The sequence below is a fragment of the Coffea arabica genome, chromosome 4e (assembly GCF_036785885.1).
Source record: "Coffea arabica cultivar ET-39 chromosome 4e, Coffea Arabica ET-39 HiFi, whole genome shotgun sequence".
Taxonomy (NCBI): domain Eukaryota; kingdom Viridiplantae; phylum Streptophyta; class Magnoliopsida; order Gentianales; family Rubiaceae; genus Coffea; species Coffea arabica.
Genome location: NC_092317.1, coordinates 4,521,297 through 4,535,439, shown reverse-complemented (window position 1 = coordinate 4,535,439; position 14,143 = coordinate 4,521,297). Strand labels below are relative to the sequence as shown.

General features: G+C 33.7%; 1 protein-coding gene across 1 annotated transcript; it reads left to right on the top strand.

Moving 5' to 3' along the window:
* The first annotated feature begins 1,748 nt into the window (after positions 1 to 1,748).
* On the top strand, positions 1,749 to 5,181 carry LOC113742520 (serine carboxypeptidase-like 45). The gene is made up of 10 exons (XM_027270349.2): positions 1,749 to 2,271; positions 2,359 to 2,460; positions 2,587 to 2,682; positions 2,974 to 3,066; positions 3,162 to 3,241; positions 3,531 to 3,812; positions 3,937 to 4,061; positions 4,277 to 4,369; positions 4,505 to 4,622; positions 4,727 to 5,181. Exons 1-10 carry the CDS (start codon positions 2,016 to 2,018, stop codon positions 4,874 to 4,876), a joined length of 1,395 nt encoding a protein of 464 aa, XP_027126150.1. The 5' UTR covers positions 1,749 to 2,015; the 3' UTR covers positions 4,877 to 5,181.
* Positions 5,182 to 14,143: the final 8,962 nt, after the last annotated feature.

Here is a 14,143-nt window from a genome sequence, read left to right as displayed (position 1 = left end):
TTTTGCTAAATTTTGGACGTGCGTAAAATTTTTCATGTTATTCCCTTTTGTTAGAATGAAAATTATCATAGAAAGACAGATAAAATCCAAACATTACAAGGTTCCTTCCTTTGTGTAAAATACAAGTTTCTCCTGTAGAGCATTACAATTATTGCTTTCAGCTAAAGTTGCATTAACGTAAGCTTGAACAACTCATAAATCCTACACTAATGATGCCATCCTCCATATCAGCAGAACACTTCTGCGACAAAATTACCTTGATTTGAGTGTTTTTTGTGCGCCCCTATGCGCCTAACTGGGGACGACAGGCTTAATCCATTGCATGTTACGGAGCCCAGCCAGCCACCCCATGAGTAAAGATAAACAATTGAAGACAAATATTATTTTACCTGGACCCTTGCAGGGGTGGCCAGTCATAAATTAGTCTCGAGGTCTGATAATTTATTCCTTCAGGCGCAGGAGGAGAATTGGCCAATGCCTGCATGATTGTTGCAGGTCAAGTGGGAGGCTAGCTGCAATAATAATTGGAAATATGTGTGTTTTTTTGCTGGTACAAATTATCTGTCTGTCTGTCTTTGGCAGTTATATAGGAGGGTAGTGGGAAACAGAGAAGATTTCGAGTATATGCAACCTCTCTCTGGTAAAGGCCAGAGGGCACCTTCTACTTACTGGTAGTAGTTTTTGTTCTTCAGAAGGTTGGTGGGGGGACCCCTATTTTGCAAGCTATGATGGACCTATGCTAGTGGATAGCTCATCATTACAAGACAACACTTTATTCACAGAGGTCAGAGACAAGCAGCTCTCAAGGCTCTTTTTTTTTTTTTTCCTTCCTTTCTTCAAAAGCAGCCCTCAAGGCTCTAGACCTTGTGTTCTCATTCATATTACTACAATAATAATTAATAAATAAATCAAGGTATTGTTGGAAAATTGCTGTATGAGATGTTTGTTTTTGGTTGAGTCAGATGATACTCTTGGAAGTCTCAAGAATGTAAAGATGATTTTGAAGGAAATGAAATTGCAGATTTTGAAGAAATTCATGGACAAGCCCAGAGTCAACATCTGCTTCAGCTGTGGTTTTCTTTCAAACTGCAGACATTACGAAAATCTCCCAGCAAACCAGGAAAATCAATTTTTTTTTTAAAAAAAAAATTTCTTGTAGTACTTGTAAATCAACCGAATCCAACCAAACAAGCAATTCAGGAAATCCACGAAGATACTCTGCATCATGTTCTTGGCAGTGCTCATATGATTCTGCATGACAAAACCAAACAAAATACTAAAGAAATTCTTACAATACCTATCATATTGTGCATTGAAAATGAAGTTTCAGAGATGTTCTTAGGAGACATTATGATAGTGGTCAGTGTCCCACATTTTCTGAGACACAGTAGTGAAAGCAGTACTACTGTAAAGCCACTTTCTGTGGAACATCCCTTACCTTGTCAAGGCTTGAGCTTAAAAGCATGACACGGTAAAAAAACTATTTTTCACTTTGCATTCATCATTTTTGGGAAGGCAAAACTAAAATAAACAAACAAATTAAAGCAATAAATCTGCTGTTTGTGAGAAAATAAATAATTTTGAATTTTGAAAGCACCTGAGGATACTTTTCATTTTTCACTTTTTAAAACACCCAGTCCTTTTTGCCGACGAATGAGCCCATGTAAGCAAGTCAAGCCCGGACTCTTGAGACTTGAATGGAATAACTTCTCGTCTACTCATTTTAGTGCCTTTCTTTTTAGTACCACTTTCTGATCATTAGTGTGTTAGTTCAGGCCTGCTCATAAACAAAGATTATGGTGATAAAGAACTAGAAATCACCAAGGCATGCTATTTTCTTTTCTTTTCTTTTTTTTTTGAGAAAGGCATGCTATTTGTTTAGTCTGCCTCGTGAGCAGGCCATGACTCCATGCTCTCCACTAGCTTGCAATACTACTATTTATCACTCATTCCGCTATTTCACTGGGTCTATAAGTGCTGACTAGAGTGTGGTTGATCGTTACATTCTTGAGATCATGAAATCAGAAGCTTCAACAGTCGAGGAAATGGCCATCTTGTTGCTTCTTCTATGTTGTTTTCTAGCGGTTAAATCTTCTCCAATGCCTCATCCTGACATGATTACTCAGCTACCTGGACAACCACAAGTGGGATTCCAACAGTTCTCTGGTTATGTTACTGTTGATGACAAGAAAGGAAAAGCTCTCTTTTACTACTTTGTCGAGGCGGAAATAGATTGTGCTTCAAAACCTCTGGTCCTGTGGTTGAATGGAGGTCTGCAACAGTTCTTCTTCCTCCATATTCAACTGCCCTCAAGATTACTTGGCCAGATTTTGCTTAATAGTGCTTGCTTTCTTGTAGGACCTGGTTGCTCTTCTCTTGGCGTCGGTGCATTTTCTGAAAATGGACCTTTTAGACCCAATGGACAGGGTCTGGTAAGGAATGAGCATAGCTGGAATAGAGGTGAGAATTACAACCATGAAAAGCATCATAAACATCTTATTTTTTTGATAAAGTTCGAATTTTGCAAGTAATTCCATAGAAAAAAAAAAGCAAAGAAATGATAATTGGTTGGATATGATATTGCAGAGGCAAATGTGCTATATTTGGAGACACCAGTTGGGGTGGGGTTCTCTTTTGCGGATGATTCCTCCTCTTACGATGCTGTGAGTGATGCTATAACAGGTACGTCTCTTCTCTTCAGCAATCATGATTTTCTGCTTATAAATCTATCAATCATCTAAAATTGGACTGGACGTGTGATTCAGGAAACATAAGTTCTGGGGCTGTGGAATATTCTTTTTAAGAAAGATTGTGAACTTTTACGAAAAAGACTTGCTTTTTAGTTTATAAATATTTGTCATCCGATGCTATTATATTAGCAGTTCAGACAATCGTTTGTAAAATCGGTCTTTCTGAAGCTAAATTGGATACTTGTCTTACTTCTAAAGTTGGATTTATCATGATTTTCTTCAGCTAGGGACAATCTCGTGTTCTTGCAGCGTTGGTTCCTCCAATTCCCACAGTATAGGGACAGAAATTTGTTTATAACTGGAGAAAGTTATGCAGGTATCTTCCTAAAGTTGCCATGTTCTTTTTTTCTTAGAATGCCTAAAGGTGGTTATTTCTTTTATTTTTGAAACTTTTTGGGTTGATGCCACCAGGTCACTATGTACCTCAACTTGCGGAGCTCATGATTCAATTCAACAAAAAGGAAAAGCTGTTCAACTTGAAAGGAATTGCTGTAAGAGTTAATTAATATAGTAATGCCAAATAAAAGTTATAGAAGTCTCCTGAATTATGCTGGATTGATAACAGAATGATTGATCAGCCAAAATAACAAGAAGAAACTCATGATCTTTCTTCCACGGTCCCAAGAAGAAACAGAATTCCACTTTTTCTAACAGGTTAAGGAGCCATAAAGTTGAAAAGTGAGAGAGCGAAGTAAACATCAAAAGAGAATTCCCTTTTCTCTTGCTGCTTTTGCTGAAGACTGATAATTCTCTTTCTTTTCTTCTTTATTTTTGTTGCAGCTAGGTAATCCAGTTCTTGAATATGCCACAGACTTGAACTCAAGAGCTGAGTACTTCTGGTCACATGGACTGATATCAGATTCAACTTACAAATTATTCACTTCCTTCTGTAACTATTCTCGATATGTGAGTGAATACTACAGAGATGCTGTTTCTCCTATTTGCTCGAAGGTCATGAGCCAAGTTAGTAGAGAAACCAGTAGGTTTGTGGACAAATATGATGTTACACTTGATGTCTGTATTTCTTCAGTGCTCTCCCAGTCCAGGATCATTAGTCCACAAGTACGTTTTTGTTGTTGCCCTTCAGATCAGATGTTATTATCTCAGCTTTATTCTGTTATCCAGATTGTTAAGATTCTCAGATATGTCTCCCGGGTCTTAACAATGGTTTTGTACTATTGACCAGCAAAACGCAGAGAGGATAGATGTTTGTATAGAAGATGAAACTGTCAATTACTTGAACCGCCAAGATGTGCAGAAGGCGCTTCATGCCAGGCTTGTAGGAGTGCGGAGATGGCTTGTTTGCAGCGAGTAATTCCTTCACTTCTTAATAGCATTTCAAAGATTATGTACCATTAGCACGGGAAGAGATTTTAGTAGTTGCCATAGAAACAAAAAAAAGTAATAAAATGATAGACGCAGAATTGATCTCAACTTGCAACCATCGTAACAAGAAATCAGCCTACCAACATAGTGATTCTCATTCTTACCTTTACTACAAATTGAAATTTCTCTTTCTGCCACAGCATTCTGGATTATCAGCTGCTTGACATAGAGATACCTACAATCTCAATTGTAGGATCACTTATCAAGGAAGGAATTACAGTATTGGTGTACAGGTAAATTCAACGCTTCTTTATTCGTATGATCTCAAAAACGTTTTGCATAAAGTTTCATGGTTTTACTTTCTGTCATCTGTTGGTTAAGAACAGAATGTCCTATAATAGCATTCTCAAACGAAATTTTGCAAACAGTGGCGATCAGGATTCTGTAATCCCACTAACTGGAAGCCGCAGCCTAGTCCATGGATTGGCAAAACAGTTAAGACTGAATGCAACCACACCTTATCGAGTTTGGTTTGCAGGGCAGCAGGTATAAGTGAATAACACAAACTTTATCATGGTCATTGCAGACCGTTTCTGCATGCAAATTCCTAATCGACATTTGGTTACATGGCCTTCTCCTACCGCGCGCAGGTTGGTGGATGGACTCAAGTTTATGGAAATTTGCTCTCATTTGCAACAATTAGAGGTGCTTCTCATGAAGCTCCATTCTCACAGCCAGAGAGATCGCTCGTGCTATTCAAGTCATTCCTGGAAGGCAGGCCTCTACCAGAAGTGTTCTAAAGAGCTGCTGCATTTGTCACTAGTAAGTAAATAGGGTGGAAAGGATTGTAATTAATAATGTTTTGTGTGCTTCAACTGTAAAAGGAAAAGGAAAAGGAAATTTTGTTTGTGGGTTTGAAACCAGAGAAAGGTGAAATATAGCAGTTGGTTGCGGTGGAAGGAATTTCGGGCTTACAACTCCCTCCTTCCAAAGGCGGAATTATTTACTTCATCACCGTTTAGGTTGGTTCTTCTGCAGGCAATTCTGCCTCTCCACTGCCTGTCTCTCCATATGCAAAATTTGGAAAGGAAATGGATTTGGTGTATGAGCCTAATGGATTTGGTGAATTATTACTAACAACTTTGGTTAACCATTTTAAATGAGATGGGGTCCAAACGGTGCCTATGAGTTTTAACAAACAAATTATAACTATTAACTAGTCAATGATAGTGATAATAATAATAGTGATTGATGAATTTTAACCAAACGAGTAAACGATTTTTTTTGAACCACTGAACTTTTTTGAACCACTGAACTTGGTACAGTGGCCACCAATTTAGGCTGTAGGTAGGGGTTCAAATCTCACCTGCAACAAAAAAAATCAAGAATGGTGTCAAAACATCTCGTTGATCTAGTTAGGTCTATGAACCAATTTAGGCTGTAGGTAGGGGTTCAAATCTCACCTGCAACAAAAAAAAATCAAGAATGGTGTCAAAACATCTCGTTGATCTAGTTAGGTCTATGATCTAGTTAGGTCTATGAAAAAAGAGTAAACGAGATTTTTTTAAGTGTATAAGAAGTAGTAATGAATTTTCCTATTAACACCAAAAATACTCTGATTCGGATTCCTTCCTTGGGAGCGTGGCGTGGAAATCTTCACGAAAAACCGACTCAAACCTCGGTACAAGGTAAAAACAAAAGGCCCAAACCCTGAAGCCCAAGCGCATTAAACCCTGGTCGGGGGGGGGGGGGGGGGGGGGGAATTCATAAGCAACTACGTGTATACTATTGCTAACCACCCAGGCAAATGAATCAATAGTGTGTACAACTGTAGAAGGATAAATCAAAAGGTGTGTTACAAGAAAATCATGCATCCATGAACTGGGAATTGTAATGAAGATTTTGTCATGACGAAGCATCTCTACGCATGCTTAGTGCCATCTACTACTTTTCCACCAAAGAATGTTTATGTTACTTCATCTGAAGCAGAGCATGACGATGAATTGCTGCGCCTCAAGCCCGTTAGGTACTTCAACAAAGCAGCAAAGTATGTGAATTTTGGTGAGAGGTTCATCTTTGTGGAAGATAAACTCCTTTCTGTGTCCGTCGACGAGCCCTTCTTTGAGGTTTACGATCTTTGTAATTGCACTTGGGAGTCGTCTTGTCGACCCTCCTTTCCTACAAAGTGCGAGACAGGATTCCGATCGGCAATGGATTTTGGGTCGCCTGGAGACCTACACTCATTTCGTTTTATGAGAAAAAATTATATGTTTCAACAGATTTTCAGTCGTTCGCTTTCGATACTGCTATCAGGAAGGAATGGGAGAAGTGTGAGCTGGTTCTTAAGGTTCACAGCCCTTTCAGCGGCAAACTTTGTCGCCCACAAATCGTTGCAGAAGCTAACCGAATGGCGAACAAATTTGAAGAATATTCCAGATTGAAACTTGTTTAGAATTAAACGTGAATATAGTCGTATGTGTTGGCATGGCAGCATCAAACGATTGCCAATATCATTTTCTCTGCATTTTTTTCTTTTTCCCACAGGTGCAATAAACCAAAACTCAAAAAGATTTTCTTTGAACCTATCCATCCAGTCAAGGAAGGCTCCACAAAAACGTTTCCTTCTTAATTTGCATGGAATGGTGGTGCCGAAACTATATATGGGAAGTGTATACTATGTGAGGACATAATCATCTCCTATAATCAAAGCGGATAATCATCTCCTATATATAATCAAAGCAGGCTGCCTGAACTTGCATCGGGCGTTATTTGGAACTTATGTGGTAATGAAGCGAGAAAGGACAAAAGACCTCACAGCTAGCATTCTTAGACTCCAAGAAGATCAGAAGGAAAAGAAACTAACGATTCTGAGTTTTTATTGTGTTAACTTTAACTCTCAAAGGAAATCATCTTCAAGTGCTAGAAAGCCCAATAGGAGAATAATGAGATGTTGTTACTGCAATCTTTCAATATATACAGCAGGAGACGCGAAGCAGGGAGAATTTGTCTGCGAAACAAGGAGAACTTATTTGTGTTTAGCAAAGAAGATTTGAACATCTGACCAAATGAACAGAAACACCAGTTTTGCAACGGGTTTCCATAGAGGAAAAGCAAGGAGATTAATGTAGCACCATTTGAGCTATATCATTTTATGTGGCAAGGAACCATCTGCATTATCATGCCCGGGTTTTACTTCAAAACTAGGGTCCGTTTGGATTCCTTGTTTTTGCTTCTGTTTTTGAAAAACTGTTTTTCACATTCCAAATGCTAAATATGTATTTCAAAAACAATTCCAATCCAAACATTATATCAAAAACAACTCCAAATATACATATTTAATATGTATATTTCAATTATGTATATTATATGTATATATATTATATTAATATAAATTGAAATATACAAATTGAAAATTATATATTTATATATTATATATTATATAAATATTATATAGATTAATATTATACATAATATAATATAATATACATAATATGTAATATTGTATACATAAATGTATAAATATTTATACATAATATAATATGTACATTATATTATAATATATACATTATGAATGTAATTTCTTATTGTGTATAATAATGTATAATAATGTTATGTATAATATATAATATACATAATATTAATTTTGTATAAATGTATATTATGTATAATATATTATATTATGTATATTATACTATATATATACAATATTATGTATATTATACAAATTGAAAATTTTATATTATATATTTATATATTATATATTATATAAATATTTATATAATGAAATATACAATAAATATTACAAATTGAAATATTATATAAACACCATATTTATAATATTATAATATTAATAATTAATATTAATGTATATTATATATTTATTTATTCATATTATAAATATTTTATTTTATCTAAAATATATTTTTATATATTTATAATATATTTATATAAATATTATATGTTATATAAATTATATATAGTATAATATATATTATATATTATATATATTATACATTTATATAAATGTACATTTATACATAATATATATATTTATTTATATTTACAATATACATTTATATTATGTATTATAGATAATATAATACATTTATATTAATATACATAAAATTAATTTTACATTTCTACATAATTTTAATACAGTTATACTTCTATATTAATTATATTAATAGATTTATACATAATATTAATATATATTTCTAATATATTAATTTATATATTTATATAATATTAATTTATACATTTATAATAATATACACTTATACATTTATAAATATATTTATATTATGTAATATATATAATATAATACATTTATATATTTTTATATAAATATATTTATTTATAAATATTTATAAATGTATTATAAATGCATAAATGCATATTTATATAAAAATATAAAATTTATAATTTATATATTTATGTAATATTCATTTATAATTTATACATTTATACATTTATAAATATATTTATATTATGTATTATATATAATATAATACATTTATAATACATTTATATATTTATATATAAATATATAAATATATTTATTTATAAATGTATTATAAATGCATAAATGTATATAAATATAAAAATATAAAAATTATAAATTATAAAAATACTCAAAAATATGTTTTAAAAATACATATAAAAATAATCCAAAAAATATGTACAGTAAAAGTTTTTCATATAGTTTTTGAAAAACAACTCAAAAAACAACTAATCCAAACGGACTTATATTTCAAAAACGAAATGCTACAGTGTTGTTTTTAAAAAATAACCCAAAAAACAGCTAATCCAAACGGACGATTTTCAAATCATTTTTTCAGTAAATTTGCATATTAATATATATATTATCTATATTGCAACTTCTAAGATCCATTTCAGTGATTTTGCAACTAATCAAGAAGTTGTCATCATGAAATAATAGATTTTGATGCTTTTCAACTTAACAGAAACTAGTATGGAAAACACTCATGTTTCTCTCAACAAAAGGAAAAAGTCTACAATCAATCACCAAAGAAAGCCAAGAAAATGTGAAAATTAAAATACAAAATATCAAGCAACAAATTGTCACTAATCTTAATTTCTCTCTCCTTTTTTTTTTTTTTTTTTTGAACTCTTGGCTGAACTTAAAAGGTGCCTTAAGATTTACTACATGGTAAACAATGAAGAGAGGAAAACAGAATCGGTAACCGGTACCAGTGCATGGTAAATCAAGGTTCTGTCGAGAACCTTGATTTGGTTCATACATGCGCATATCTTTCTTAAACTCAATCATGTGATTAGATATTCTATAAAGAGAAAGAAGAAAATATTCTATAAATGAAGTATAGGGGGGACAGGGACACAGACACTTGGTGGTGGAATTTAGCAGAACATAAAATATTAGGAGTTTCTTCGTTGATGTCATAGTATCACACAGTTGTATATAGTAGCACCAGTTGTGTATGAAACTCACTAATTCAAATGTACATGTGAAAATCCTTTCAACAAAAATTTTAATCCATGGATCATTTTTATTAGTTTTTTTTATGGTAATAATTAAGTATGATTAACCACTCAATTATGGCAGGGGGAAAAATAAATGATTTCATGACATTGGATAGTTAACATATTTAAATCCATTACTTTGAAATACTCTTTCCACTAAATGATCATTTTTCTCCTGATATTTTCATGTCTCTTTTATAGCATTGAAGAAATAAACATCATATGCTTTATTTACAAAAAAAAAAATAAAATATATGCTTTAATACCTTTCAAAATTTCTAAGTCTCAACTGAGAAGTTCTTTTTATTTGCTAAGTCTCAACTCATTAGTTAAAACTTTTAAGGTTTTACACAAAGAACAACTAAATCAGTTTTTGAGGTTACATCGTAATGCTTGGGAATGTGGCAAAATAAGTTTTTAGTCAAAAGGCAAAGGGATTATATATCAATGTGAAGCTGAATGCAGCAAAAGAATTAGATAGTAAGAATGAACTATTTAGTTTTGTAAGGTTATAATTAAGATGATAGTTCATATTTGAAGAACCATTGAATTTTATCTTTATAAGTGTCGTATCTGTTTAAATAAAATATATTTTTATTTATCTCTGTCACATTTAAGGTTGTATTTGAATAATAATTCTATGCATTGACGAACTTTTTTATGTAACAATTCTTAACATATAAATTTGCAAGGTAAAATAACCAAATAAGTGGTACATAATTAAAAAGAGAAGTTTTTTTTTTTTCAAGATTACACGTGCGTTGCACGTGGACTTTCCTAGTATCATAACAATTAACTATATGTTAATGCTGCTATTATCTAGATGAAAATTTTGTTTAGATAGAGAATTATTTGAAATAATGACTGAAACGCTTTTTGTGATGTGATGTATACGAGCATTTTGCACCCATAAGCTCCTTCTCGGAAGCAATAGCAACTATTTCAAGCTCAGAGTCACCAACCACATTGACCTACAAGGCTTCAGAAAAATCCTCTCAATTGTCTTCCAATCGTGACAGCTTACCTCTTGTAACAGCTTTAGTTAACAAAATTTTTTCTGCAGTCCTGATGTCAATTACTAAATAACGCAAAACAAAACAGATAACACCAATCAACAAACACAATAGGTAAGCAATCAAAAGAACAATTGACAGAAAATCTGACCATGGTGGATTTGATTGAACCCAAGGAAACTCAAATCTGAAATGGAAATGAATTACCATATGACACAAAAAAGGTGAGACCCCTGCTCCTGCTTACCCCAAACTTCATCAAAGCTAAATAAAGTGCAAACTCTGCGCAAAGGCCCCAGAAAGTTAGAGGCCGGCCTGTTCAATATACAGTGCACATAGCAGCATGAATACTTTTTTCCTTCTTCTTCTTCTTGAATATGGAACTGTGAGCTAAAGCAAACCCTTGAAGCTTCTAAAAGGTGTGCAAATGACGAAATAGGTGTGCTTATGTATGTTGCACGTACAGGAATCTGAGCAACAGCTGAAACAAGTGAAACATTACTATGCTTTAACCAATTGAAGGTCCATTATTTGAGACCCATCACAGATCTGCTCTTCAAGGACACTGCAAACAGAGAGCTAGCCAAATATTCCGCATCTGTTTGAGAAGGGAAGTGGGGCACTGTCAGATCAATATTTGCATCAGGTAGATATGTTATCAAATGATAACCTGCGAACAGGTGCACAATGTAAATGACCTCCTCATCCATCAAAACACATTTTTTTTAGATAGTGGAACAGCACCGTGCTTGCACGGTGGAAAAATATATCTAAGTTCTTTCAGTAGAATACTTTCAAAGCGGATAAAGCAGCACAACTCAAGTTAAGACAACAATGTCATGCAAAATTTCTTTTGACTGGCATAAATAAGTTTGAAACAAAATGCTAATAGATTGTACATAATGGCAGTATAATAGAGATATTAGTCATTGCATATATATAATCCTTTCACAAGCCATTTGCACTGCTAAACTTAGAATAAAGAAGAGAAAATGGAGAATTGTGGAGTATCTATTAGAAGATTTCAGAGGTATAATAGTTACGTTTAGTTGAAAGATAGCTAAGTCTCATAGTGAAAAGAAAAATGTTAGAGCAAATACCTCAATCATATATCAGCAGCAAATCAGCAATAAGCCTAAAGAATGGAAGAAGAGAAGACGGAAAAAAATCAGAGAAAAATGAAGGTCATCTCCAATAATAATGTCTCTTATTAGTTTTTCCAGATACAGCTGACAATTGCCAACCTTTTGTCATTAGAAAGTACAGTTGGTTGTACGACAGATAATGTATTCTTGGGCGGATTTGGGGCAGGGAGTATGACCGTCCCTGCACAGTTAAGGGTCAAGATTGGCCCTCAAAATTTTGTGCGACTGAGATTACACCATGTAACTCGATTTCCGCGCCAAGTGTGGGGCCTACCACTATCTGTTGTGAAAATACATCATGTGAAAAAAAAGTTACACGATGTACAAAGAAAGTTACGCGCAGTTGATAATGACTAAAATTGGCAGGGACGGTTGCACCTGCAACCGTCCGTGCCCCGAGTCCATTCTTGGGCTGCCTTTCCAGCAGTTAACCAGCATGATTCAACCCCACTGTGAAGAAGTTTATTAATCGACATGGAGGCAAAAGAGGATGGAGAACCTGACTGAACTGAAATATTATCCATGACTGGAACACTGCAGAGGCATGGTCAGATGAAAAGCCCCACGTAAAAACTATATATCTATGGTGGCTAATTACAATAATATGAACCAGGATGCATGCGTTATGTACAAATGCAGTAAATCGTGGAAACAAACTTGACTAACGGCAAACCCGATCTTAAATCATCCAACATGATGCATAAATAGCATCTAGCTCGTAATGGCTAAAGCAATTGGCCTGGAGAAATGTAGACAACCTGCTGCCATGGCGTCCAAGATATTTCATCCTCTGAGTCTACACTCTGCAGAGAGAAGTAGTAGTATTTAGAGAAGATCAACCGTCAACCGGACAGCAGCCAAATTCCAAGTGAAGCTGGCCGATAATGGACAACCAGAAATTTGAAGAACAACTAGTTTACACTCCAAACACAGAGAGATGGGGGCCTAGAAAACTCAATACAAGAACAAAGGAAAGGTTTTTCGTAACCTAAGATTAAAGCATATTAACCTGCTAGTATTGCGTGCGTTAAATGCAAATAAATCCTTCACTAGTCATAAGAAAAGCAAATGTGCACCATTGTTAATTTGCTTTTACAGAAATTGTATCAGATTAGAATGATGTGATTAGCATCAGTTCCATAAACTATCTAAAGCATTCCAATCTTCATAACATAAAATAGCAATGACAGAAGTATTATTTTCAGTCCTTCAGAACAGACCAAGATTTTCGTCATACTTTGCCTTAATGCAATTCAAAAATTATAAAATGGCCTCTCAACTAAGCACTATCTTTATAGAACATAAAGAGTCATTAAAAATCTCTTTTCTGCCACTATAGTGCACATCTTAGACCTATCAGAAACCCCCTCTTAAGGTACACGACTTAAATTTAAAACAGTGGAAACATGTATTTTTTAGATAATGTAAATCATACAATTGAAAGTTCATTAGAAGTAAAATGTATTTCGTCCAACTGAATGGGCTTTCTCCAATATGACTTAAAAAAGAGTGGATACTTTCTCACAACTAATAACTATGCTAATCAACTATTTCTAGAATAGTTGGCCACCTGGGAGAGGTTTAAAACACTTTTTGAGTGTAGATCAAGGGATCAAATCTCTTAACCTGCACACCAGAGTAGCAGTTCAGTTTTCTCAAACTCTGACCTATTTCGGCATGCCATCAACTAGTTTAAAATTGAATCAATTCTGTACCGTCAGGATGTACAAAGATATTTTGCACATGTGAGAGACAAATTTTCTTCATTTTTAAAATGAGAAATTAACAAGAGATAAATACATATAATATGTGAGGGATTGTTTATGTGGTTTCCCTTTCCTCAATCCATAGTGCCATTTTTTTTTTCCAGTTCAATGATTCAATCTTTTATTATAGTGCTCATTCATTTTATCTTTTTGAATTTTGTTTGAAGGACATACCCGGTAGTATGATAATTGGTTACAGTATGAGTTTTTGACTTTTCCTTCCTTCTCCTTTTCATCCCACCTTAGCTTTTATACTTGGTTTGGCCTAGATTTGACAGGAAAAGAAGCGAAGGTGAGGGAAAGTAGCTATTTTCTGATGTTTGTGAGTTTTGGAGCGACAGAGAAGCTAAGAAATGAAAAGAAATTAGATGGATCAAATTAGCAGCTACATTTAAAAAATTTTTCCTGCCCAAATATGAGTGGTGAGGGATGGAAAGTTAAGAGACACTCTACAACAATTTTTAAAATGTCACTTCTATCAATAAATACCTATTAAACATAAAATTTCATTGACATACATATATCCTATTTTATTTTTTTCCTGAACTTTCGAACAATATTAAAATCAAACCTCGTCCTTTCTCCTATCTTCTTTTTCTTTTCTCTTCTTTACTTTTCTTTCGTAGGTTTTCTCCTTTTCT

Bases quoted from the DNA above. Each gene is read 5' to 3' on its own strand.
- LOC113742520 (XM_027270349.2), top strand. From the start codon at position 2,016: ATGAAATCAGAAGCTTCAACAGTCGAGGAAATGGCCATCTTGTTGCTT. The intron at 3,242-3,530 runs GTAAGAGTTAAT...TTTTTGTTGCAG, and splicing joins TCAACTTGAAAGGAATTGCT to CTAGGTAATCCAGTTCTTGA. The intron at 3,813-3,936 runs GTACGTTTTTGT...ACTATTGACCAG, and splicing joins CCAGGATCATTAGTCCACAA to CAAAACGCAGAGAGGATAGA.